We start from the raw sequence: 27,343 nt of genomic DNA, 5'->3' as shown, positions 1-27,343 counted from the left end.
TGAAAGAATTGAATATAATATCTCCAAGTTTGCAGAAGACATTAAGCTGGGTGGTAGTGTGAGCTGTGAGGAGGATGCTAAGAGGCTGCAGGGTGACTTGGACAGGTTAGGTGAGTGGGCAAATGCATGGCAGATGCAGTATAATGTGGATAAATGTGAGGTTATCCACTTTGGTGGCAAAAACAGGAAGACAGAATATTATCTGAATGGTGGCAGATTAGGAAAAGGGAGGTGCAACGAGACCTGGGTGTCATGGTTCATCAGTCATTGAAGGTTGGCATACAGGTACAGCAGGTGGTGAAGGCGGAAAATAGCATGTTGGCCTTCATAGCTAGAGGATTTGAGTATAGGAGCAGGGATGTCTTACTGTAGTTGTACAGAGCCTTGATGAGGCCACACCTAGAATATTGTGTTCAGTTTTGGTCTCCTAATCTGAGGAAGGACATTCTTGCTATTGAGGGAGTATAGCGAAGGTTCACCAGACTGATTCCCGGGATGGCAGGACTGACATATGAGGAGGGACTGGATCAACTGGGCTTGTATCCACTGGAGTTTAGAAGGATGAGAGGGGATCTCATAGAAACATATAAAATTCTGACGGGATTGGACAGGTTAGAAGCAGGAAGAATGTTCCCGTTGCTGGAGAGTTCCAGAACCAGGGGTCACAGTCTAAGAATAAGGGGTAAGCCATTTAGGACCGAGATGAGGAGAAACTACTTCACTCAGAGAGTGGTTAACCTATGGAATTCTCTACTGAAGGAAGTTGTTGAGGCCAGTTCATTAGATATATTCAAAAGGGAGTTAGATATGGCCCTTACGGCCAAAGGGATCAAGGGGTATAGAGAGAAAGCAGGAAAGGAGTACTGAGGTTGAATGATCAGTCATAATCTTATTGAATGGTGGTGCAGGCTCGAAGGGCCGAATGGCCTGCTCCTGAACCTAATTTCTATGTTTCTATGTTTCTACTTTGGTTAGGCCACAGCTGGAGTATTGCGTGCAGTTCTTGTCGCCGTATTATAGGAAGGATGTGATTGCACTAGAGAGGGTGCAGAGGAGATTTACTAGGATGCTGCCTGGAATGGAGAATCTTAGTTATGAGGACAGATTGGATAGGCTGGGTTTGTTCTCATTGGAACAGAGGAGGTTGAGAGGAGTCTGCATTGAGGGGTACAAAATATTGAGGGGCCTGGACATAGTGATTAGTAATGGTCTATTTCCATTGGTGGAGGGGTCTATTATGAAGGGGCATAGCTTTAAGATGGTCGGTGGAAGATTTAGAGGGGATTTGAGGGGAGCTTCTTTACGCAGAGGGTTGTGGGGATCTGGAACTCATTACCTGGAAGAGTGGTGGATACAGAAACCCTCACCACTTTTAAGAGATGTTTGGAGGGGCACCTAAAATGCAGCAACCTGCAGGGTTACAGACCTAGAGCTGGTAATCGGGGGGGTGTATCGGAGTTCGGGAACGTCTCGGGGTTCGGGGACGTCTCGAGGTTTGGGGGCGCATCGGGGTTCGGGGGTGTATCGGGGTTCGGGGGGCGTATAGGGATTAGACTGGATGACCTTTTGTTGGACGGAGCAGATATAATGGTAAGTAATGCAGGGAATAGAATATGGCCAGGGTGATTTCCTGGACTAGTTTCGATAGCCTGGATGGGTCGGAGAGGAATTTTCCCAGATTTTTTCTCCCTAAATTGGCCTGGGTTTTTATCTGGTTTTTGCCTCTCCAGGAGATCACATGGCTCCGGGTGGGGTGGAGTGTAGATGTTTTCAGTATAAGGGGTGTCGCAGTTGTGCGAGGCGGACTGGGTGCTCTTTGCCTTTCCGCTCTTTGTCGGCCGATGCGGACATGATGGGCCGAAATAGTCTCCTTCTGCGCTGTAAATTTCTATATTTCTATGTTTCTATGTTTCTATGTAAACCCCGATACATCCCCAAACCCCGATACAGCCTCCGAACCCCGATACACTCCCGAACCCCGATACATGTTGGTGATCACTCATCACCAGCAAGACACGTGTCTTCCACCTTTTCGGTAAGGACCTGAAGATGGTGAGCACGCCCGATACAGTGGTTAGACGCTTTAACTCGCTCCGCGGGTGGTCAGGAAGTTGGAGGGTCAAGAGGTCAGGGAGGGGCTCAGGAGGTCGGGAGGTCGTAAGAACATAAGAAATAGGAGCCTGCTCCGCCATTCAATAGGATCATGGCTGATCTGATCATGGACTCAGCTCCACAATTCCTGCCCGCCCCCCCATAAGCCTTTACTCCCTTATCGCTTAAAAATCTGACTATCTCCGCCTTAAATATATTTAATGACCCAGCCTCCACAGCTCTCTGGGGCAGAGAATTCCATGGATTTACAACCATCTAAGAGAAGAAATTCCTCTTCAACTCAGTTTTAAAAGGAGCGGTTCCTTATTCTGAAACTACGTCCCCTAGTTTTCGTTTCCCCTATGAGTGGAAATATCTTCTCTGCATCCACCTTGTCGAGCCCCCTCATCATCTTATATGTTGCAATAAGATCACCTCTCTTTCTTCTGAACTCCAATGTGTATAGGCCCAACCTTCGCAATCTATCTTCTTAAGTCAATCCTCTCATAAGAAGGTACCGGGGAGCGGGGTGGGGGGGGGGGGGCAGGGGGGGGGTGCGAGGTCGTGAGAGTCCAGAACTTCAGGGGGGTCAGGGATCTGGAGGTCGTGGGTCAGGAGGTTGGGGGTCGGGAGGTCAGGGGATCGGGAGCCAAGAGGTCGGGGAGCCAAGAGGTCAGGGGTCAGGAGATCAGGGGGTCAGGAGGTCGGGGGTCAGGTGGTCGGGGGGCCAGGAGGTCGGGGGGTCAAGCCCCACACCAGCGGGCTAGTCAGCATTACCTGGATGATCAGCATATCCTGCCTCAGGTCGTCGCCGTGTTTGAAGATGATGCCCACGGTTCGGCTCTGCGTCCCGTCAGCATTGGCGCAGGTGAACTCTAACCACAGAGGCTTCTTCTTGGAGGCCATAATCTTACAGCGCTCGACCTGTGGCGGGGTGGCCGCACAATGCCATGAAGCAACAACAACTTGCATTACTATAGCGCCTTTAACTGAGTAAAACATCCCAAGGTGCTTCTCACGTACATTGTCAAGCAGAGCCACATAAGGAGATATTAGGACAGGTGTCAAAGAAGGAGATTTTATGGAGCACCTTAAAGGAGGAGAGCGAGGAAGAGAGGCGGAGAGGTTTAGGGAGGTGTAATGTACGCACCTGTGAGTATGTTCACGGGTTTGTAGAGGTGTTGACTCTGCGCGCTTTCGGGCTCGGGACGCATTTCGTCGCCCGGATCCGACTTTTTTACTCCGCTGCGGAGTGTCCGATTAAGGTTAACGGATCTTTGACGGCGCCCCTTCGCTTTGGGAGAGGGGTGCGCCAGGGATGCCCCATGCCCGGCCAGTTATATGCCATCTGCGTGGAGCCTTTCCTGCGCCTCCTGCGGATGAGGTTGACAGGTTTGGCTCTGCAAGGGCCGGGCGTGGAGGTCGTCCTCTCGGCTTATGCCGATGACGTGCTCTTCATGGTAGAGGATCCCGTTGACCTGCGGAGGATGCGTGAGTGCCAGGAGATTTACTCGGCCGCATCCTCTGCCAGGATCAACTGGGACCAATGTTCCAGACACCTGGTGGATCAGTGGCGGGTGGACTCCCTGCCGGAGGAGCTCAGGCCTTTTGCCTGGAGCACGACCCATCTCCTCTATCTGGGAGTCTACCTTAGCCCTGACGAGGAAGCCTGGCCGGCGAACTGGCAATAGCTGGAGGCCAAGGTCGCCGCTCGCCTAGGGCGCTGGACAGGACTGCTCTGAGTGCTGTCCTACAGGGGCCGAGCGCTAGTCATAAACCAGCTGGTGGCCACTATGCTGTGGTACCGGCTGGTCACTTTGACCCCTCCCCCTGCATTTGTTGCCAAGATACAGAAGAAGCTGGTGGAGTTCTTCTGGAACAACAGGAAGCACTGGGTCTCTGCTGCGGTTTTGAGTCCCCCGCTTAGGGAGGGCAGTCAGGCGTTGGTGTGTGTCAGCACCCAGCTTGCGACTTTTCGTCTTCAGCCCTTGCAGAGATACCTTTACGTTGAGCCCCCTCCTAGGTGGCATGCGCTGGCGACGTATTTCTTCTGCCAGCAGTACAGCCTCAACTACGACACGCAGCTCCTGTTTGTGAGCCTGGGGGGCGTTAGGACCGCCATCCAGGGGTGGCCTGTCTTTTACCAGGAATTCATCAGGGTCTGGTACAAAGTCTCCACCAAGCGCAGCTCTCCACCGGCTGGAATGGCGGCTGTCCTGCAGGAGCCGCTGCTCAGGAATCCGTACCTCCACGACCGAGGTTTTAGGTGGCAGGTGGACGAGAGGGTTGTGGCTGGCGGAGTGACCAGGGTCAGGGACCTGCTCGATGGCGGAGGAGCGGGCTGGATGGCGCCAGACGTGCTGGCACGGCGCCTATCCTGGCCCGATTCCGGCGCGCACCAATGCCATCGAGTCGCTAAAAACAGTGCTGGGCCCTGACTCCGTTAGTTGTGTCGAGGAGGCTCAAGCACGTGGAAAGATCCGTTCAAACTTACCCCCGTCCGGACGGAATTCCTCATTGGCGCCAAGCCCCGAAACCTCCCTCGGGAGCCGGCGCCTCACAACTTGAGCTGCTTCGGGCAAATCCCCTCCGTGCCTTTCAGTTCTGCGCGGAGGGGATTCCTGTACGGGCTGCTCTTGCACACTCTCCACTCTCCACCTTGCCATCCTTGTCTGCTGTCCGGACACGCCATGGCGTACCATCTTGCCATCAGGAGGAGGCAGGGGTCCCCAATGGAGTGCACTCTACGCAGGAGTCCTCCCACTATTTATTGGAGACTTAGCCTGGAATGTGTTGCATGGAGCAGTCCCGTGCAATAAGTTTTTAAGTCAGCTCCCAGGCTGCATGCAATTTCTGCGGTCTGGAAGAGTCCGTGTTCCACGTTTTTATTGAATGTGCGAGGTTGCAGCCCCTGTTCCATTATTTAAAGGGGCCGCTCCTCAAATTCTGGTTGCACTTCAGTCCCACACTCCTGATGTTTGGGCACCCTGTGCGGAGGGGAGCGGGTAGGTCCAAAGGCTTCCTCGTAGGACTGCTCCTGGACATGGCCAAGAGGGCCATCAGCCGGTCCAGGCAGCGGGCGATCGAGGGAATCGTTCAGCCCGACTGCCTGCCTCGCTTCCGTGGTTACATCCGAGCCAGGGTGTCCCTGGAGATGGAGCACGCGGTGTCCACCGGTACGCTCGCGGCCTTCCGCGAGAGTGGGCACCGGAGGGACTGGAGTGCATCACCACCCACGGCAACCAAATTTTAATTTGAAACACGTCAACATTTGAACGTGTTTAAGTTTGCCGGTTTTAGTGCCCCGCCCCCCTTTTAGCCAGGGGACACTTGTATAATTTGTGTTTTGGTGCCCTCAAGAAACCCCCCCCAAAAAAAGGGGGCACCTGAAAAGTTTTTGGAGTGTGACCCCCCCCCCCTTTAATCTGGGGGCACTTGATTGTTTTCTACAAAATAGTTGTAGAGCTGTTGAGTTGGGAGTGGCTTAGCCAGTCGTTGATGTTCACAAGACTCAATAAAACCCCAGCCAGTTGGGTTCAGGGGATCCTCGACGAGGCAGGTGGTTGTGAGCCGAGTGGATGAACTGGTAATGTGTAGTGCGATTGTACAACCTTTGCTAATAAATAAACTAGTTCTTAATAGCAATGTGTTGCTATGAATTCTTAAGCAAAGAACCCATGAAGCAAATACATTACAGGAGGGAATTCCAGAGTTCAGGGCACAGGCAGCTGAAGGCACGGCCGCCAATGGTGGAACGATGGAAATCGGGGGATGCTCAGGAGGCCAGAATTAGGTGAGCGTCGAGATCTCAGAGGGTTGTAGGGCTAGAGGAAGTTACAGAGATAGGGAGGGTCGAGGAGGCCTTGGAGGAATTCGAACACAAGGATGAGAATTTTAAAATCAAGGCATTGCTGGATCGGGAGCCCAATGTAGGTCAGACTGGGAGAGACCGCGTCCCATACGGCGGACAGTGAGAAATCCCGAGGGTCAGTCGACTAAGTGAGGCTTCATTGTGCTGGATCACACTGAGCTCAGAATGGAGCTGGGTGACAGATTGCTAGTGGGAGACTGACTGTTACCAACACACGGCTGAGGCGAATTGAATGGCGGAGCGGACATGAGGGGCCGAATGCTGGAGCGGGCTCGAGGAGCTGAATGGCCTCCTCCTGCTCCTGACTGACGTGTTGCAATTGACTGTGACCAGGGGCGGGAATCCTGACGGATATTAACAGTTTCCATCATGCTGGATGAGGAGGTTGATTGGCACCCACAGACAGGTCCTGGGATCTTGCTGAGCCGCGCGGCTCAGCGTCACGTCAGGTAGCACATCGAACAAACCGAGTCATCACGCAGATCTTTCTGCTGAAAGGATGCGGACTGATCTATTGCGCGGGTTCTCCCTCACCAGGATGCTGCCGGCCTTGATGCGAGGGTCGTAAGGGACCAGGAAGTCCTGGGGCAGCTGGGCTTTCCTCAGCATCTCCCGAACCAAGGCAGTCGCTGCAATCAAAAGGGCACGCCAGCGTTAGTCCGATCCGTGGCACCACGCACCTCCCTCAGCTCTCCTCTCCCCTCCCCTCCCCCTCCCTCCCTCAGCTCTCCCCTCCCCGCCCCATGCACCTCCCTCAGTTCTCCCCTCCCCGCCCACCTCCCTCAGCTCTCCCCTCCCCGCCCCACGCACCTCCCTCAGTTCTCCCCTCCCCGCCCACCTCCCTCAGCTCTCCCCTCCCCGCCCCACGCACCTCCCTCAGTTCTCCCCTCCCCGCCCACCTCCCTCAGCTCTCCCCTCCCCGCCCCACGCACCTCCCTCAGTTCTCCCCTCCCTGCCCACCTCCCTCAGCTCTCCCCTCCCACAGTTCTCCCCTGCCCTCCCCTCCCACTTCTCTCAGCTCTCCCCTCCCCATGCACCTCGCTCAGCTCTCCCCTCCCCACGTACCTCCCTCAGCTCTCCCCTCCCCGCCCCACGCACCTCACTCAGTTCTTCCCTCCTTGCCCACCTCCCTCAGTTCTCCCCTCCCACCTCTCTCAGCTCTCCCCTCCCACAGTTCTCCCCTGCCCTCCCCTCCCCTCCCACCTCTCTCAGCTCTCCCCTCCCCATGCACCTCCCTCAGCTCTCCCCTCCCCACGCACCTCCCTCAGCTCTCCCCGCCCCACCTTCAACTCTCCGTTCTGCAAACAGTCTATGGGCTTCCAACACTTGAACCCCACTCCCAATCCCGGGCATCAGCCATGGCTCAGTGGGTTGCACGAGTCAGAAGGTGGCGGGTTCCAGCCCCACTCTAGAGACTTGAGCCCATAATCTCAGCCGACAGTCCAGTGTGCTGCTGAGGAAGCGCTCCCCTCCGCCCTCCACCCCACCCTCCACCCCATTCTGCCCCCCCACCTCCACTCTCCCCCACATGCTCTCCTCTCTCCCATGCTCCCCATCTGCTCTCCCTTCCCCCAGCCCCCCACACCCTCTCCTCCCACCCCCCCCAACCCACTCTCTCCTCTCTGACTCCCCCATCCCTGCACCGACCCCTCCACTCTCTCCCACCTCCCTACCCGTGCCACCCCTCCCAATCTGCCCAGCTCCCCCGTTCTCTCCTATCCCCACCCCCCCCACTCTCCCCTAGCCCCACCGTACTCTCCTCCAGCCCCCATGCTCTCCCCCAGCCCCCCACTCTCCCTCCTCTCCACCTTCCCCTCCCCTTCCCAGGCCACAACTGGAAAGCCACGCAGCCCGAAATTCAATTCTTGAGTTGGGCGAGCTACCCTTCGACCTCTAAGACAGCTGAGAAGTGTCTCACCATTGGGCGGAAGGTCACTCTTTTCCGGAATGATCTTCTTGATCTCGGTGGCCACCTGGGCGAGACTGTCAACCAGCTGCACCTGCCTGTGGAAGTCCTCCAGCATGGCCCTGCCACAGCCCATCAGGTAGGCCTCCAGGATCACCGCGAAACGCTCGCAGAAGTACGGAGATCCCGTCACCTCACTGCGCAGGTACCAGAAGAAAAAATGGCCAATTCTCTTACTCTGCGGGAAACACAAAAACGTTTAAGCAGCGGGAGGGGCAAGGTGTTGTGTACGTAAATAAACAGATTAACTGAACCAGGAGTAATGTAACTAACCGTGTCCTTTATAGCAACTCCCAAAATGGTGTCCCAAAACCAGCATGAGCCCTGTGACGATTGAGCGATACTGCTTGTCAAAGTCCACCGTGTACACAGGTGTGCCGGTTGGGTCGTAAACTTTGAACCCAAGCTTGTCAAAAAGGTCAACACCCATGAAGCTTCGGCCCTTCGCGACATTAAAGGAGAAGTTCTCCAATGTTATGTCCTTGTAGTATATTGGGACAGATATGACCCCAAGTACCTCAATTTTGGAGTCGGAGTACACATGCAGAGTGGAAGTTGCGGGTTGCAGTTGACAGAGCGTGACGTGGGTTTTGTACACAGCCTCGCTTAATATGGAGACTTTGGCTCCAAGGTCAATGAGGAGGCAGATGGGCGTGCCGTCAATGTTTACATCACAGTCCTTGAATTTGCCCAGACCAATGTGCGAAATGTCACTAACGGTGTAAACCATACTGAGTTCATCACTATCGGGGTTGTTCACATGTCGAATATGCTGCAATGAGTGACAGACACTAGCAAAATAGTTCATTTTACACATTCTGAGCATTTCTTCCCATGTGCAGGGCAGTTGGGACTCTTTGCAGGGAGACAGAGGGAAACAAAATGGAGACAGAAGCAAAATACAGAATGGAGATGAGTAACAGTGGAGGGCAGAGAACCACAAGGCAAAAAACAAAAAGGGCCACTGTACAGCAAAATTCTAAAGGGTCAAAGTGTAATAAAAAGGCAACCTGAAAGCTCGGTGCCTTAATGCGAGGAGTATTCGGAATCCAGGAGAGAGCTCTGAGCTAGTTAGAGTGGGTGAGAGCTCAGATGAACAGGACCCCAAAAAAGAATGCAAAAGGCAGGAGGCAACAGAGCAGAGTAGCATTGGGGTAAGTGTAAACCACAAGGTGATAGGAAGGGACAATATGTATGAATATAAAGGGGCTGCAGGAGGGGTGAAAACTAAAAATCATGGTTTAAAAACTAGTATTAAAACACTCTACCTAAACGCACGCAGCATTCGAAATAAAGTAAATGAGTTGATGGCACAAATCATTACAAATGGGTATGATTTGGTGGCCATTACAGAAACGTGGTTGGAGGGTGGCCAAGACTGGGAATTAAACATACAGGGGTATCTGACAATTCGGAAGGATAGACAAGAAGGGAAAGGAGGTGGGGTAGCTCTGTTAATAAAGGATGATATCAGGGCAGTTGTGAGAGATGATATTAGCTCGAATGAACAAAATGTTGAATCATTGTGGGTGGAGATTAGAGATAGTAAGGGGAAAAAGTCACTGGTGGGCGTAGTTGATAGGCCCCCAAATAATAACTTCACGGTGGGGCGGACAATAATCAAGGGAATAATAGAGGCATGTCAAAAAGGAACGGCAGTAATCATGGGGGGTTTTAACCTACATATCGATTGGTTAAATCAAATCGCACGGGGTAGCCTTGAGAAGGAATTCATAGAATGCATACGGGATTGTTTCTTAGAACAGTATGTTACAGAACCTACAAGGGGGCAAGCTATCTTAGATCTGGTCCTGTGTAATGAGACAGGAATAATAAATGATCTTGTAAAAGATCCTCTCGGAATGAGTGATCACAGTATGGTTGAATTTGTAATACAGATTGAGGGTGAGGAAGTAGCGTCTCAAACGAGCGTACTATGCTTAAACAAAGGGGACTACAGTGGGATGACGCCAGAGTTAGCTAAAGTAGACTGGGAACACAGACTAAACGGTGGCATAATTGAGGAACAGTGGAGGACTTTTAAGGAGCTCTTTCATAGTGCTCAACAAAAATATATTCCAGTGAAAAAGAAGGGCGGTAAGCGAAGGGATAACTAGCTGTGGATAACCAAGGAAATAAAGGAGAGTATCAAATTAAAAACCAATGCATATAAGGTCGTCAAGGTTAGTGGGAAAATAGATGATTGGGAAAATTTTAAACGACAGCAAAGAATGACTAAGAAAGCAATAAAGAAAGGAAAGATAGATTACGAAAGTAAACTTGCGCAAAACATAAAAACAGATAGTAAAAGCTTTTACCGATATATAAAACGGAAGAGAGTGACTAAAGTAAATGTTGGTCCCTTAGAAGATGAGAAGGGGGATTTAATAATGGGAAATGTGGAAATGGCTGAGACCTTAAACAATTATTTTGCTTCGGTCTTCACAGTGGAAGACATAAAAGCCATGCCAAAAATTGCTGGTCACGGGAATGTGGGAAGGGAGGACCTTGAGACAATCACTATCACTAGGGAGGTAGTGCTGGACAGGCTAATGGGACTCAAGGTAGACAAGTCCCCTGGTCCTGATGAAATGCATCCCAGGGTATTAAAAGAGATGGCGGAAGTTATAGCAGATGCATTCGTTATAATCTACCAAAATTCTCTGGACTCTGGGGAGGTACCAGCGGATTGGAAAGCAGCTAATGTAACGCCTCTGTTTAAAAAAGGGGGCAGACAAAAGGCAGGTAACTACAGGCCGGTTTAGTTTAACATCTGTAGTGGGGAAAATGCTTGAAGCTATCATTAAGGAAGAAATAGCAGGACATCTAGATAGGAATAGTGCAATCAAGCAGACGCAACATGGATTCATGAAGGGGAAATCATGTTTTACTAATTTACTGGAATTCTTTGAGGATATAATGAGCATGGTGGATAGAGGTGTACCAATGGATGTGGTGTATTTAGATTTCCAAAAGGCATTCGATAAGGTGCCACACAATAAGTTACTGCAGAAGATAAAGGTACGCGAAGTCAGAGGAAATGTATTAGCATGGATAGAGAATTGGCTGGCTAACAGAAAGCAGAGAGTCGGGATAAATGGATCCTTTTCGGGTTGGAAATCGGTGGTTAGTGGTGTGCCACTGGGATCGGTGCTGGGACCACAACTGTTTACAATATACATAGATGACCTGGAAGAGGGGACAGAGTGTAGTGTAACAAAATTTGCAGATGACACAAAGATTAGAGGGAAAGCGGGTTGTGTAGAGGACACAGAGAGGCTGCAAAGAGATTTAGATAGGTTAAGCGAATGGGCTAAGGTTTGGCAGATGGAATACAATGTCGGAAAATGTGAGGTCATCCACCTTGGAAAAAAAAACAGTAAAAGGAAATATTATTTGAATGGGGAGAAATTACAACATCCTGCAGTGCAGAGGGACCTGGGGGTCCTTGTGCATGAAACTCTTTTTGGGAGTAAACAAAAAACATTAAACCGTGCCCCCCCGATCTGGGGGAAACACCAAACATTTACAGGCCCTTTTATTTTTTTTGTGGTATTTTTTGGGGGGTTTTTTTGGGCACAAAAACATATTTTTTCTCCAAGTGCCCCCTATAAAAGGGGAGGGGGACACTAAAAGCACCGGCAATTAAACCAAATTAAACTTTAAAACTTGTGCATGAATTCCAAAAAGTTAGTTTGCAGGTGCAGCAGGTAATCAGGAAGGCGAATGGAATGTTGGCCTTCATTGCGAGAGGGATGGAATACAAAAGCAGGGAGGTCCTGCTGCAACTGTACAGGGTATTGGTGAGGCCGTACCTGGAGTACTGCGTGCAGTTTTGGTCACCTTACTTAAGGAAGGATATACTAGCTTTGGAGGGGGTACAGAGACGATTCATTAGGCTGATTCCGGAAATGAGGGGGTTACCTTATGATGATAGATTGAGTAGACTGGGTCTTTACTCGTTGGAGTTCAGAAGGATGAGGGGGGATCTTATAGAAACATTTAAAATAATGAAAGGGATAGACAAGATGGAGGCAGAGAGGTTGTTTCCACTGGTCGGGGAGACTAGAACTAGGGGGCACAGCCTCCAAATACGGGGGAGCCAATTTAAAACCAAGTTGAGAAGGAATTTCTTCTCCCAGAGGGTTGTGAATCTGTGGAATTCTCTGCCCAAGGAAGCAGTTGAGGCTAGCTCATTGAATGTATTCAAATCACAGATAGATAGATTTTTAACCAATAAGGGAATTAAGGGTTATGGGGAGCGGGCGGATAAGTGGAGCTGAGTCCACGGCCAGATCAGCCATGATCTTTTTGAATGGCGGAGCAGGCTCGAGGGGCTAGATGGCCTACTCCTGTTCCTAATTCTTATGTTCTTATGTTTGCTGAATGTGATTTGCCCGCACAGTTAAAGCAGTGGAAGTTAGGCACGCGATCCGTAGTGGGTGGCTTATTACTAGCCCTGGGTCTCTGCTGTGATTTCCGCTTTGGACGAACGCCTTGCAAATGGGCTGTAGCTGCAGTCTGCTGCACAGGGGAGCAGGGGATCTGATCGCTTTTGAATCAGAAAGCGCTGCTTCAATTTGGATGGCCAAATTAGTTGCTTTGTCCAATGCCAATTTGTCATTCTCCATTAGCAAGCATTCCCGAATGCGGGGATCGTTGTTTTCTCAATAATTTGATCCCTGATCATTTCCTCTGTGAGTGTTCCAAAGTTACACGTAGCGGCCAGTTCAGTTAATGAAATGATGTGCTGTTTGATTGGGTCACCGTTCCCTTGCCCCCTTTGACGAAATTTGTATCTCTCCATCATGGTACTTTTCTTTGGCCCAAAATATTTCTCTAGGGCACTTACTGCTTTGTCGTAGGACTCCGTGTCTTCGATTTGGCCAAAGATGCATTGGCCTTCGGTGCCGAGGCAATGGATAAGTATTGCACGGCGGTGAGCTGATGTTACGTTGTCGCCGTCTAACACACTCGCCGTGATGTACGTAGAAAAGCTTTTTATCCATCTCGACCACAGGATTCGAGGGTCCCTGGGTGTGGAGAGGAAAGGCGGGGGTGGGGGGTGGGGGGGGGGCAGAGGGGTAGGGAGGCTAATTTGATTCATCCTCATCGCCAAATTATGTTGTGTATGTAAATAAAGAGAGTGACTGAAACAGGAGTAATGTAACTTAACTATGTCCTTTATAACAACTCCCAAAGTGGTGACCCAAAACCAGCATGAATCAGAATGTTTGCAGCAACGGTGAATAGCTCCCGCAGGATCCCAATGCCTGTCCAGTGAGAGTTTGTGTAACAGACTATGAACACAACACAAGGAATCGCATTCATCCAAAATCTCTCCGCGCCCCCAGAGTTCTGACTTTCCTGCACTGTCAGCGGTGGCTCAGTGGGTCGCACTCTCTCTCATCCGAGACTCGAAGGTCCCACTTCAGAGACTTCAGCAAATAATCTAGGCCAACACTCGCAGTGCCGTGCTATGGGAATGTTGCACTGTTGGAGGATAGGTACTGAGGGAGTGCCGCATTGTCGGAGGGGCAGTACTGAGGGAGTGCCGCACTGTCGGAGGGGCAGTACTGAGGGAGTGCCGCACTGTCGGAGGGGCAGTACTGAGGGAGTGCCGCACTGTCGGAGGGGCAGTACTGAGGGAGTGCCGCACTGTCGGAGGGGCAGTACTGAGGGAGTGCCACACTGTCGGAGGGGCAGTACTGAGGGAGCGCCGCACTGTCGGAGGGGCAGTACTGAGGGTGCACCACACTGTCGGAGGGGCAGTACTGAGGGGGCACTGCACAGTCAGAGGGTTAGTACTGAGGGAGTGTTGCACGGTCAGAATGGCAGTACTGAGGGAGCGCTATACTGTCAGAGATGCCATCTTTCGGATGTGAAGTTAAATTGAGGCCCCATCTGCCCTCTCAGGTGGACGTAAAAGATTCCACGGCACTATTTCGAAGAAGAGCAGAGGAGTTCTCCCCGGTGTCCTGGGGCCAATATTTATCCCTCAATCAACATCACTAAAGCAGATTATCTGGTCATTATCACGTTGCTGTTTGTGCTGTGCGCAAATTGGCTACCATGTTGCCTACATTACAACAGTCTCTACACGTCAAAAATACTTCATTGGCTATGAAGGGCTTTGGGACGTCCTGAGGTTATGAAAGGCGCGATAAAAATGCAAGTCATTCTTATTTAAGCAGGTCAGAAAGCTCACGTGTGAGGCGTGATTGAGAAGCTGCCGCGGGGCAGGAGCAGAACTCCACGCATGGTGTGTTGCGGTGAGCGCGGTGCGGTGTAACGGACACTCACCCTCAGCGCACACCGGATCAGGAACCTGGCCAGCCCGCTGTCGTGATACGGTTCGAACTTCAATGCCTGGACAAACACACAATGCAACAAGGCTCAGAAATCCCGCGCCAGTTCCACAGCAGAGACACGGAGTGAAGTGGCGAATCGCGGCCGGCGGCGGATCAGCCCACTCCGAACGCAGCGGCATGGTCTGTGTGATTGCCGACGGTCAGTGTCGTCAGGGTGTGAACCGCCTCAGCTGAGGTCCACGCACACAGGTCAGGGGTTATGGGATGGACATGGGGATTGGGGGCGGCGGGGCGGGTGGAGGCAGGTTTATCTCCACGCCACTGGCTCAGGTGGTCACCATTCCACAGGACATGCCTGGGGAGGGGCCTTCAGCTGACCGTAGAAGGCCAGTGGGTTGGACAAGGGGCCAGGGAGGGGAGTGGAGGGGAGGAGGAGGGGAGTGGAGGGGAGGGGGAATTGGATGGAAGGGGAATGGAGGTGGAGGAGGGGAATGGGGGAAAGTGGAAGGGGAGGAGATGGGGAGTGGGGGGGGGTAAAGGGTGGGGAAGGGAGGGGGCTTGGAGGGGAAAGGAAGGGGAGAAGGTGTGCGGGTTAGAGGGTTAGGTGGGGAGAAAGGAGGGGCTGGGTTGCTCTATGAAATCAGGGCGCCTTTATCAGCAGACTGGCCAGTCACATGGTTGGATTGGGGTGTGATTATTTGATTGGAGAGTTGCACAGCCAATGATACGATCAGATTGTGACACGTGCCCCATTGGGTGATGCACGATGTTCTCTACACGTTTCTAATCGTAGGATCGACGGTCTGATTTTACCTCACACTAAAAGCTCCCTCTCCGAGAAGCTCACATGTTCCATCAGTTATCTTACCCAGGACAGGGTTAGGTTGTTATAGTTGGTTTCACTGCCCCTAGGCTAGGGAGGATCGGTAATCAGGGGAGACAGATTTAAGATAACTTGACAAAAGAACCAGAGGGGAGATGAGGAAACACATTTTTTTCCACGCAGCGAGGTGTTGTGATCTGGAACAGGCTGCCTGGAAGCAGATTCAATTGTAACCTTCAAAAGTGAATTGGATAAATACTTAAGAAAAAAAATTTGCAGGGCTATGGGAAAGAGCAGGGAAGTGGGACTAATTGGACAGCTCTTTCAAAGAGCCGGCACAGGCACGTTGGGCCGAATGGTTCATTAATGTCCTTTAGGGAAGGAAATATGCCATCCTTACCCGATCTGGGCCTATATGTGACTCCAGACCCACAGCCCTCTGAAATGGTCCAGCAAGCCACTCAGTTGTATAAGGCGTCTCACCACCAACTTTTCAAGGGCAATTAGGGATGGGCAATAAATGCTGGCAGGATCCATTAAATTAAATAGAAAATGGCTTCTTTCTCTGCTATAAGATTCTGTGACTCTATGAGTTGCATTGATGCTCCAGACGATGATGGACCTGGACAGGATCATGTGGTCACCGCAATAGAGCTTCGCTGTGTAATATTTGCTCCGATTATCGCATGTGCATCAGAGATGTGGGAGTCTCTCATAGGAACATAAGAATTAGGAACAGACTTCGGCCATTCGACCCCTCGAGTCTGCTCCGCCATTCAATAAGATCATGGCTGATCTTCTACCTCAACTCCACTTTCCTGTTCTATCCCCATATCCCTTGATTCCCTTAATATCCAGCTCTGTCTCAAATATATTCAAAGAATCTTTGGAATTCTCCACAGCCCTCTGGGGTAGAGAATTCCAAAGATTCACAACCCTCTGTGAAGAAGTTTCTCCTCGTCTCAGTCCTAAATGGCCTTATTGAGACTGTGACCCAGCCAGAGGAATCATCCGCCCTGCATCTACCTTGTCAAGCCCGTAAGAATGCTGTATGTTTCAGTGAGATCATCTCTCACTCTTCTAAACTCTAAAGAATATATATGCCTAGTCTACTCAATCTCTCCTCATAGGTCAATAACCCCTCTCGCAGGCTGACCGGGCAGAAACCGATCTGAGGGACAGCTGTGTCTTCAAAGGTGTTTGTCCCACTCGGGCACATGTAAGCAGGCCACCGATGGTCAGGTCAGAAAGACCACGGCCCAACCATATGTGGCACAATTCGGCCGAAAGGGGCCTTGTGGCCCGACTTGACCAGTCACATGGCCACCCAGAGCCTTGGTCCTCCGGAAACCCTCCCTGACCTTGGAAGGCCCTGAAGGACCTGATGCTTGACTATTACAGCTGACCTCCGGCCCCAGGATCTAGGGATCTTCTCCAGCCTGAGGAGAGATCATGAGAGATGGAGATTTATGATCTGCCAAGCAATGCTCCGAAGGAGCATGCAACAATGACTGCTGATGATGCGATGCCCGGCCCCAGCTACAGCAGCTTGAGCTCCGCATTTTGGAGCTTGGGCGACAGCTGGAGTCACTGCGGTGCATCCACAAGGCTGAAAACTTCATAGATAGCACGTTTCTGGAGGTGGCTACCCCACAGCTGAAGAGTGTGCAGACGGAGAGGGAATGGGTGACCGCCAGATAGAAGAGGAGGACCAGGCAGGTAGGGCAGGAGTCCCCACTGAGTCCACCTCGCTCACTAACTGGTTTTCAGCTCTGAGTACCGGTGGGGGCAGTGGTTCCTCTGGGGAGTGCAGCCAGAGCCAAGTCCATGGCACCACGGGTGGCTCAGCTGCACGGGGGTGGAGGGGGGCGCGGGGGGAGGAAGAAGAATGGAAGAGAAATAGTGGTAGTGGATTCGATAGTCGGGGAAAAGACAAACATTTCTGTGGCCGCAGACGTGACTCCAGGATGGTATGTTGCCTCCCTGGTGCCAGGGTCAAGGGATGTCACCGAGCGGCTGCAGGACCTTCTGAGGGGGGAGGGTGAACAGCCAGAGTTCGTGGTCCATATCGGGACCAATGACAAAGGTAGAAAGAGGGATGAGATCCTGCAGGCAGATTTTAGGAAGCTAGGAGATTAAAAAACAGGACCTCAAAAGGTAGTAATCTCCGGATTACTCCCAGTGCCACATGCTAGTGAATACAGAAATAGGAAGATAGAATGGATGAGTGCGTGGCTGGAGGGATGGTGCAGGAGGGAGGGCTTTAGATTCCTGAGGAATTGGGACCAGTTCAGGGGGAAATGTGACCTGTACAAGTCGGACGGGTTGCACCTCAACAGAGCCGGGACCAGTATCCTCGCGGGGGGCGGGGGTTGCTAGTACTGTTGGGGAGGGTTTAAGTTAGCTTGGCAGGGGGATGGGAACCTGAGCATTGTCAGAGGGGAGAGAAGCAAAGCTGGAATTGGATGGCAGAAAATTAGTAAGCAAATTTGGAAGACAGAGGAAACAAAAGCTAGAAAAGAAACAAGAAAGTTTGGCAGTGCTAAATGGTATATATTTCAACCCCGACCTGCGTGAGAACACCAGAGGCGAGCGGCCTCAGGAGCAGCGCGAGCTGGTGCAGGAGGGCGATGGCAGCGAAGAGTGACGTCATCAAGGTCCAGATCGGTGATTGGTGTGTGGGCGGGTACAGCAGAAGCAGCGAGATTGGGGTGAAGGAGCGGCGAGAGACTGTAGAGGGACGGGATCAGGGCCCAGGAGAGGCGTGAGTTTGGGGCTAGAAGAGGCGAAGGCCCAGGGGCAGCAAATGCCAGCCCACACTGCGATATAAGTGCGCACTAGGTCCGTGCAGCAGAGCTGGTCTCCAGTTGTCTTGGATAACCCTTGTCACTGGACCAAGATCTAGCTCTATCAAGCCCATGTGGTTGCTGGTGTGCAACTGCCACCCCACGTTAAAAAAATCCAGGCGTCTTCCACCCTTCAGGATGTAGTTCAGGATCTGGAATATTAGGTCCTTCATTGAAACACCTGTGAACACATCCTTTTTTGGCGTGGAAGCAAGTCATCCTCGTTTTGAGGGACTGCCTATGATGATAATGATATTTCAATTCAAGGAGTATAGGGAATAAGACAGATGAGCTGAGAGCACAGATAGACACTTGGGAGTATGATATTATAGCTGTTACTGAAACATGGCTGAAAGATCATCATAGGCGGTATGGCAGCTCAACATTCCTGGTTACAGGGTTTTCAGATGGGATAGAGAGGCTGGTAAAAAAAGGAAGGGGGGGAATATTGATTAAAGAAACAATTACAGCTTTGAGGAGGGATGAGATGTTAGAGGGAGTCATCAAATGAGGCCATCTGGGTTGAATTAAAGAACAAAAAAGGGGCGATCACACTGCTGGGCGTGTACTATAGACCCCCAAACAGTCAGAGGGAGATAGAAGAGCAAATTTGTCGGCATATTTCTGAGAAGTGCAAAAAGAATAGGGCAATAATAGTGGGGGATTTCAACTACCTCGATATTAACCGGGTTAATTTCAGTATAAAAGGTACAAAGGGCACAGAATTCCTAAATTGCTTTCTGGAGAACTTTTTTAGCCAATAAGTAGCAAGCCCAACAAGAGGGTGGGGTGTGGGAGGGGGCAGTTCGGGATTTAGTGTTAGGGAATGAGGCTGGGCAGGTGGATGGAGTATCAGTGGGAGAGCATTTTTGTAGCAGTGATCATAATTCAGTTAGTTTTAGCATAATTATGGATAAGGACAGAAAAAACAGGAGTAAGGGTTGTAAATTGGGAGAAGGCCAATTTTACTCGGTTGAGAAGTGATTTAGCAAAAGTGGACTGGAAACAGTTACTTGAAGGTAAATCAGTGCCAGAGCAATGGGAGGCATTCAAGGTACATGGAGTTCAGGGTAAACATGTTTCTACAAAGAAAAACAGTAGAACTGCCAAATTTAGAGCCCTATGGATGACAAGGTGCATACAGGGTAAGATAACGCAAAAAAGAGAAGCCTATATCAGATATCGTGAGCTCCAGATTGCAGAAAGCCTGGAAGAGTATAGAAAGTGCAAGGGTGAAATTAAGAAGGAAATCAGGAAAGCAAAAAGAGGACATGAAAAAATATTGGCAAGTAGAATCAAAGAAAACCCAAAGATGTTTTATAATTACATAAAGATCAAGAGGATAACTAAGGAAAGAGTAGGGCCTATTAGGGACCAAATGGTGATCTATGTGTGGAGGCAGAGGATGTGCGTAAGGTACTAAATGAATACTTTGCGGCTGTCTTCACAAAAGAGGGGTACGATGCCGACGTTGAAGTTCAGGAGGAAGATAGTGAAATGTTGGATGGGATAAACATAGTAAAGGAGGAAGTATTAAAGGGTTTAGCATCCTTGAAAGTAGATAAATTGCCAGGACCGGATAAAATATATCTGCAGCTATTAAAAGAAGCAAGGGAGGAAATTGCAGAGGCTCTGACCATCATTTTCCAATCATCACTGGCTGCAGGAATGGAGACAGAGGATTGGAGAACTGCTAACGTTGTACCATTATTTAAAAAGGGAGGTAGGGATAAACCGAGTAATTACAGACCTGTTAGTTTAAACTCAGTGGTGGAAAAATTACTGAAATCAATTCTGAGGGATAGTATAAACTTTCATTTAGAAAGACACAGATTAATCAAGGACAGTCAGCATGGATTTGTTAAGGGAAGGTCGTGTCTGACTAACTTGATTGAGTTCTTTGAGGAGGTAACAAGAAGGATCGATGAGGGCAGTGTGTTTGATGTAGTTTACATGGATTTTAGGAAGGCTTTTGACAAAGTCCCACATGGTTGGCTGATCAAAAATGTAAAAGCCCATAGAATCCAAGGGAGAGTGGCAAATTGGATCCAAAATTGGCTCAGTGGCAGGATGCAGAGTAATGGTCGATGGGTGTTTTTGCAATTGGAAGGCTGTTTCCAGTGGGGTTTCACAGAGCTCAGTACTCAGTCCCTTACTTTTTGTAATTTATATTAATGCTTTAGACTTAAATGTAGGGGGGGTATGATAAAGACATTTGCAGATGATACAAATATTGGCCATGTGGTTGACAGTGAGGAGGAATACTTTAGACTGCAGGAAGATATCAATGAACTGGTCAGTTGGGCAGAAAAGTGGCAAATGGAATTCAATCCTGAAAAGTGTGAGGTAATGCATTGGGGAGGGGCAACAAGGCAAGGGAATACACATTAAATGGTAGGATACTGAGAGGTGTGGAGGAACAGAGGGACCTTGGACTGTATGTCCTCAGTTTCTTAAAAATAGCAGGACAGGTTGATAAGGTAGTCAAAAAGGCATACGGAATGCTTTCCTTTGTTAGCCAAGGCATAGAATTCAAGAGCAGGGAAATTATGCTAGAACTGTATACAACACTAGTTAGGATACACAGCTTGAGTACTGCGTGCAGTTCTGGTCACCACATTACATGTAGGATGTGATTGCACTAGAAAGAGCGCAGAGGAGATTTACGAGGATGTTGCCAGGACTGGAAAACTTTAGCTGTGAGGAAAGATTGGATAGACTGGGATTGTTTTCCTTGGAACAGAGGAGGCTGAGGGGAGATATGAGGGGCCTGGATAGAGTGGATAGGAAGGACCTTGTTCATTTAGCAGAGGGGTCAATAACCAGGGGGCATAGATTTAAAGTAGTTGGTAGAAAGATTAGAGGGCAGATGAAGAAACATTTCTTCACCCAGAGGGTGATGGGAGTTTGGAACTCACTGCCTGAAAGGTGGTAGAGGCAGAAACCCTCATCACATTTAAAAAGTACTTGGATGTGCACTTGAAGGGCCGTAACCTGCAGGGCTATGGACCGAGTGTTGGAAGGTGGGATTAGGCTGGATAGCTCTTTTTCAACCGGCATGGACACAATGGGCTGAATGGCCTCCTTCTATGTCGTAATTTTTCTATGATTCTATAAAGACTGCCAAATTTGACTGCCATATGAAGACTGAGCACTTTAGGGTGAGATTAAGTAGATTGGGTCTATACTCTGTAGCTTAAAAGAATGAGAGGTGATCTCATTGAAAAGTATAAAATCCTTACAGGGCTTGACAGGGTGGATGCTGAGAGGCTATTTCCCCTGTTTTGGGAGTCCAGAGCCAGGGGTCACAGTCTCAGAATAAGAGGTCGGCCCCAGAGGCCAGTGGAGGCTCAGTCGTTGAGTATATTCAAGGCTAAGATCGATAGATTTTTGGACTCTAGGGTAATCGAGGGATATGGGGATTGGGCGGGAAAGTGGAGATGAGGTAAAAGATCAGTCATGATCATACTGAATGGCGGAGCCGGCTCGAGGGGCCGAATGGTCTACTCCTGCATATATTCTTACTCCCAGACCCGTTCCCTCACAGGTCGGGACCCTTGAGGAAAAGACTGTAATAAGGAGAGGCAAGCGCACCTGTACCAGCTGCAGGAGGTATCTCAACAGGTGGTCGTTGTCCAATTCTTCAAGTCGATGGACAGATAAGGTCCTGACTTTCTCATCGGCAAAGTTAATGCTGAGGAGTTCCAGCGCGATGGCGATATCCAGTTCCGGAGGGTTCCAGTGCTCGAAAAGCCAATGGACTTCCTCCACCGCTTTAAGGTCACCCCATTGAACTGTGCTGAGAAATTTGGGCAGGGAGTTGCTGTACCGGGCACACTCCTGTGTGAATCGTTTGAGCATATCCGTCCGCGAGCCACTCAGGGAGGCCTGAGATCCTGCGCTCTTTGCCTCCTCTTTAGTAGGGACATCCTCATCGTCCGACGCCTGATTGGCCGAACTGGACCTTGACATCTTGCCGCTCGGTAAAGCCACTGGGTAATTGTACATGTCCAGCACGATGCAGATGGCCGCGGAGTTCTCGACGTCTGGGTTGGTCTTGGATGAGAGTTTGTCCACCTCGTGGGTGACGAGGCTTTCCTCGCGGTCTGAGTAGGACCACATGTGAAGGATGTGCTCCCCTTGCTGGAGGAACGAGCGGTGGTCAATCAGAAGGAGGTTGACAAAGTATAAAAGCTTCGCCTTGCCTCTGTGCGGATCTCCATCCATGGCATTCTGCAGGTTGGACCTTCCGTCTCTGGCACTGGAGCTCTCAGCGTCCACCCCGTACACGCACAGGCTCAACCTCGATCCCTGGGGGAGGTTCTTCACCAAGATGTCCAGCTCCAACCAAGCGTTCCACATAACTTCTTCTGTGAAAGGCATCGGTTGAGACCTTGCGGCAGAAAGAACATTAGTCGCATGGCACACTGCCGCCTCCACGTATATATTTGGGAGACTTTTGCTTGGTAATGTTGGGCAGTCCACACCCACAATCTTGACACGAAAGCGTCTATTGCAATCCCAGAGTGATAGCACCGCCACCTGCTCAATATCCTTGCCCCTGAGGGTCAGCTGGTCATGGGTGGCGGTGAGGCCTGTGCATTGGTCAACCAGAGGCCAGTCCGCAATGTTCACCTCGTCATCTGCAAGGGTCGGGGAGGTGACCAATGCCAAGCGCAGTTCCTCCTTGCTCTTGATGCAGTGCCGGACCCAGATAAAGTCCACCAGCGGCCGGTCTCCGGTGATGTACTCTTCTCTCCCGCAGACCTTGAGGACTAAGCTGCGGTCAGCACCGAGTGCCGGCAATCCTTTCTCGGCCATCTTCTGTGTGTAGGAGCCAATGATCGCGTCGGGCGTGTCACAGATCCCCACCTTCATTTTGTGACTGGTGCCATTGTGGTGGATGGCGACCACCAGCTCTTTGCTGACTTGACTCTCGAGGGCCTTGGGAAGAGGGCTGGCGGCCAGCCAAGGCTCCATTGCGTAGGCCCGACTGTCCCGCTTGTGTAGCTCGGCCTGTCTGGCCGCGGCCAGCTTCCTGCGGGCGGAGCCCAGCTCGTCGCGCTGGCAGGTGATGGCCTTCCGTACGTCATAGCCAATCAGGTAGGCCAGCCGCTTCCAGAACTGCTCGTCCTCTTCCGTCTCCGCGGGCCGGCTCTTGACGTACAGCAGGCCCTTCTTCAGGCCAAGGCTCTTCCAGTACTTCGCCGAGTCCAGGGTCCGCAGCAACTGCTGGTCGTCGTAGATCTCATACCAGGTCGTGCCCTTCCGGTACAGGAGCTGGTAGGAGTCGGGACTGGAGAGCTGGTAGGCGGAAGGCCGAGCACTTTCGTTCCTGGCCGTCATCCAGGTCACCATGCGCAGGTTCCTCACCGTGCTGTTCACCGGCAGCTCCACAGTGACCACCTCACTATGGCCGTCGTGCGGCCGCTTGGTTGGAAGCACGCAGGCAAAGAGCATTGTGCCGCAGTCAGTAAACGGCCCATCCTTGAACAACTCGCTTTCGTCCTCGTCCTGCTCAACGGAGGACTGCGCTGCTAACGGGTCCATGTTCCCCCTCTGCAGGACACAAGGCAGCATGTCATACAATCAGGAGAAACACAAAGACATTGTGGCAGCAATCGAGGGTTCAAGGGAATGGCTTCCTCAAGAGGCTCAGTGGGTAATTGAGCGGTCCACTAATGAGACACAGAACAGCAAAGTGCTGGGTCTAATTCTTCCCACCCAGGGCAGGTATAGCACGGGTTAGATACAGAGTAAAGCTCCCTCTACACTGTCCCATCAAACACTCCCAGAGCAGGTACAGCATGGGTTAGATACAGAGTAAAGTTCCCTCTACACTGTTCCATCAAACACTCCCAGGGCAGGTACAGCACAGGTTAGATACAGAGTAAAGTTCCCTCTACATTGTCCCATCAAACACTCCCAGGGCAGGTACAGCACAGGTTAGATACAGAGTAAAGCTCCCTCTGCACTGTTCCATCAAACACTCCCAGGACAGGTACAGCACGGGTTAGATACAGAGTAAAGCTCCCTCTAAACTGTCCCATCAAACACTCCCAGGACAGGTACAGCACGGGTTAGATGCAGAGTAAAGCTCCCTCTACACTGTCCCATCAAACGCTCCCAGGGCAGGTACAGCACAGGTTAGATAGAGAGTAAAGCTCCCTCTATACTGCCCCATCAATCACTCACAGGGCAGGTACAACATGGGTTTGATACAGAGTAAAGCTCCCTCTACACTCCCAGGACAGATACAGAATAAAGCTCCTTATACACTGTCCCATCAAACACTTCTAGGACAAGGAGAGCACTGGTTAGATACAGTAAAGCTCCCTCTATACTGTCCCATCAAACACTCCCAGGGCAGGTACAGCATGGGTTAGATACAGAGTAAAGCTCCCTCCTTTGCAATAACCAACCCCTAGTGATGTTTAAAGGGCCACCGTTTCGGTTGTGATGTCTATTGATGACATAAAGCAGCTTGATGCCAATCTCCTTTCGAATGATGTCATGCAATAGTGGGCTATTCAGGAGTGTAATGGAATACTCTCCACTTGCCTGGATAAGTGCAGCATCCACAACAGTCATGGAGCTTGACATCATATATGACAAAGCAGCCTGCTTGATCGGCACCCCATCCACCACCTTAAACATCCACTCCCTCGACCACCAGCGCACCGTGGCTGTAGTGTGTAATATCTAGAAGACGCACTGCAGCAACTCGCCAAGTCTTCTTCTCCCAAACACACGACCTCTACCATCCAGAAGGACAAGGGCAGCAGGCGCATGAGAACACCATCACCTCCAAGTTCCCCTCCAAGTCCTGACTTGGAAATATATCAGCTGTTCCTTCATTGTCGCTGGGACAAAATCCTTGAACTCCCTCCCTTACAGCACTGTGGGAGTACCTTCACCACATGGACTCATTGCCACCTTCTCAATTGCAATTAGGGATGGACAATATTTCCGAGAATTAATTTAAGCCTTTGTTACCTCCAGACTTGACTATTCCAATACACACCTGACTGGTCTCCCATATTCTACCCCACGTAAACTTGAGGTGATACAAAACTCGGCTATCCATGTCCTAACATGCACCAAGTCCCAAAAACCATCACGCCTGACCTACATTGGCTCCCGGTTAAGCAACGCCTCGATTTCAAACTTCTCATCCTTGTTTTCAAATCCCTCCATGGCCTCGCCCCTCCCCGTCTCTGTAATCTCTTCCAGCCTCACAATCTCCTGACATGTCTGCGCTCCTCTAATTCTGCCCTCTTGAGCATCCCTGATTATAATCGCTCAACCATTGGTGGCCATGTCTTCTGTTGCCTAGGCCCCAAGCTCTGGAACTCCCTCCCTAAACCTCTCCGCCTCTCTTTGTCCTTTCAGACACTCCTTAAATCCTTCCTCTTAGACCAACCTGCCCTAATTTCGCCTTATGTGGCTCAGTGTCAAATCTTTGTGTCTCCTAGTACTCCTACTGTAAAGGCACTATATAAATACAAGTTGTTAAGAAAACAAGCAACGTTATTTTTGTTTTGAGCACAGAACACCCCCTTTCTGAAGAATGGAACAAGCCTGGGAGCTTGTTCAACATCCCATTACCTGAATTTCAAACAGATTCCGACACAGGCTTCACAGTCGAGCGAGTGTTGCGTGTCTTTGACAGCTGCTCTCTCAGTCCCTGCTTTATCCCTGAAGGCAAGACAGAAGCTCACACAGGCGACGGGTATTTTGTTTTTGACGGGGGAAGTGAGGGTCAGATTGAGCTGGAACGTTTGACCGTGGCAGATGGTATCACCTGAGGAACCAGTGTTTGTGTGAAATGGTAGTCAGGTGTGAGATGACATGGCGCAATCACTGCAGTTTCCTCATTCCTAGTTAATCGGTTACCCGCCCCACCGGTTAGACAGCAATATCCAGTATCAACAGAGCTGCTCCTGTCCGCTCAAGGGGCCAAAGCGCCTCGGCCTCTTCACGATACAGAGGGTCTGTGTGGCTCAGTACAACACTGGGTGGCACCTTTAGCTCTGTCAGCCGAGGCTCAGTGTGAGTTCCAGTCGCACTCCAGAGACTTGAGCACAAAAATCTAGGCTGACACTCCCAGTGCAGTACTGAGGGAGCGCTGCACTGTCGGAGGGGCAGTACTGAGGGAGTGCTGCACTGTCGGAGGGGCTGTACTGAGGGAGCGCAGCACTGTCGGAGGGGCAGTACTGAGGGAGCACTGCACTGTCGGAGGGGCAGTACTGAGGGAGTGCTGCACTGTCGGAGGGGCAGTACTGAGGGAGTGCTGCACTGTCTGAGGAGCAGTACTGAGGAAGCGCTGCACTGTCTGAGGAGCAGTACTGAGGGAGCGCTGCACTGTCGGAGAGGCAGTACTGAGGGAGCACTGCACTGTCAGAGATGCCGTCTTTCAGATGAGAAGTTAAACTGATGCCCCGTCTACACGCTCAGGTGGATGTAAAAGATCGCACGGCCACTATTTTGAAGATAAGCTGGCCTGTGTCCAGACCAACATCACGAAAGCAGATTATCTGAGAGGCTGAATGTGACCTGCTCATATTCCTTATCATATCGCTGTTTGTGGAAGTTGCTGTGTGCTAATTGGCTGTCACGTTTCCTATGTTACAACAGTGACTAAAACCCAAAAGTACTTCATTGGCTGTAAATCATTTTGGGATGTGAAATGCATACCATACCGAAGGTCTGTATATGGTTCCGTACCCTTTTACTGCCCCTGCTGTGTGTCCAATGAAGAGTGGTAACAGGGTCAATTTCCACCCCACTGCCCGAGCCGTTCCCGCTAGCTCCAGGTGACTGTCTCCGCTGGGCTTCGCTGGCGTGGATATTGCCTGGGAAAGGGCCACTACTGAAAAAGTGAGCTGTGGTATTGCAACCACCCCCCACCGCCGCTGTCATCCCCACCCCCCGCCCTAACACGCCACCTACCAAAGGGCCGCTGCCGACCAATAGGTCCAGTCCGAAATTCGTTCACTCTGAAGGGCGAGTAAGCCTGTCGAGACCTCGGCTTCTTCCCCAGATTATTTAGACCAATTTTGGGCCAGACTCAGGCCCTGCCCGTTCGGGCACCTAAATCCACCCAGAAAAAAAAACTTGAATTTATATAGCGCCTTTCACAACCTCAGGACATCTCAAAGCTCTTTATGGCCAATTCAGTATTTTTTGGAGTTTAGTCGTTATTGTAATGTGGGAAACGCGGCTGCCAATGTTCACACAGCAAGCTCCCTGAAACAGCAATGTGATAATGACCAGATAATGTTTTTGTGATATTGATTGAGGGATAATATTGGCCCAGGTCCCGGGGATAACACCCCAGCTCTTCTTCGAAATAGTGCCATGGGATCTTTTCCGTCCACCTGAGAGCATCCGAAAGACGGCACCTCGGCCAGTGCAGCGCTCCCTCAGCACTGT

At 50.8% G+C, this 27,343-nt stretch overlaps 1 protein-coding gene across 2 annotated transcripts in view; it reads right to left on the bottom strand.

The window, feature by feature from the left end:
* Window positions 1-25,719, bottom strand: part of LOC139276941 (phosphatidylinositol 4,5-bisphosphate 3-kinase catalytic subunit gamma isoform) — a 44,839-nt gene extending 19,120 nt beyond the window's left edge. The window contains exons 1-6 of one of the 2 annotated variants that reach the window (XM_070894937.1): window positions 25,517-25,719; window positions 21,503-23,467; window positions 14,232-14,297; window positions 7,881-8,106; window positions 6,497-6,591; window positions 2,869-3,015 (exon numbers count right to left, since the gene is read on the bottom strand). In XM_070894937.1, the coding sequence (XP_070751038.1) occupies window positions 2,869-3,015; window positions 6,497-6,591; window positions 7,881-8,106; window positions 14,232-14,297; window positions 21,503-23,458 (2,490 nt within the window). In that variant the 5' untranslated portion in view covers window positions 23,459-23,467; window positions 25,517-25,719. The remainder of the gene's footprint in view (window positions 1-2,868; window positions 3,016-6,496; window positions 6,592-7,880; window positions 8,107-14,231; window positions 14,298-21,502; window positions 23,468-25,516) is intronic. The other variant, XM_070894938.1, reaches the window with a different exon arrangement.
* Window positions 25,720-27,343: the final 1,624 nt, after the last annotated feature.

This window comes from Pristiophorus japonicus, chromosome 12 (genome assembly GCF_044704955.1).
Source record: "Pristiophorus japonicus isolate sPriJap1 chromosome 12, sPriJap1.hap1, whole genome shotgun sequence".
Classification (NCBI taxonomy): Eukaryota; Metazoa; Chordata; class Chondrichthyes; family Pristiophoridae; genus Pristiophorus; species Pristiophorus japonicus.
Note: the sequence above shows the minus strand (reverse complement) of the source record. Positions and strands in the feature narration are given on the sequence as shown.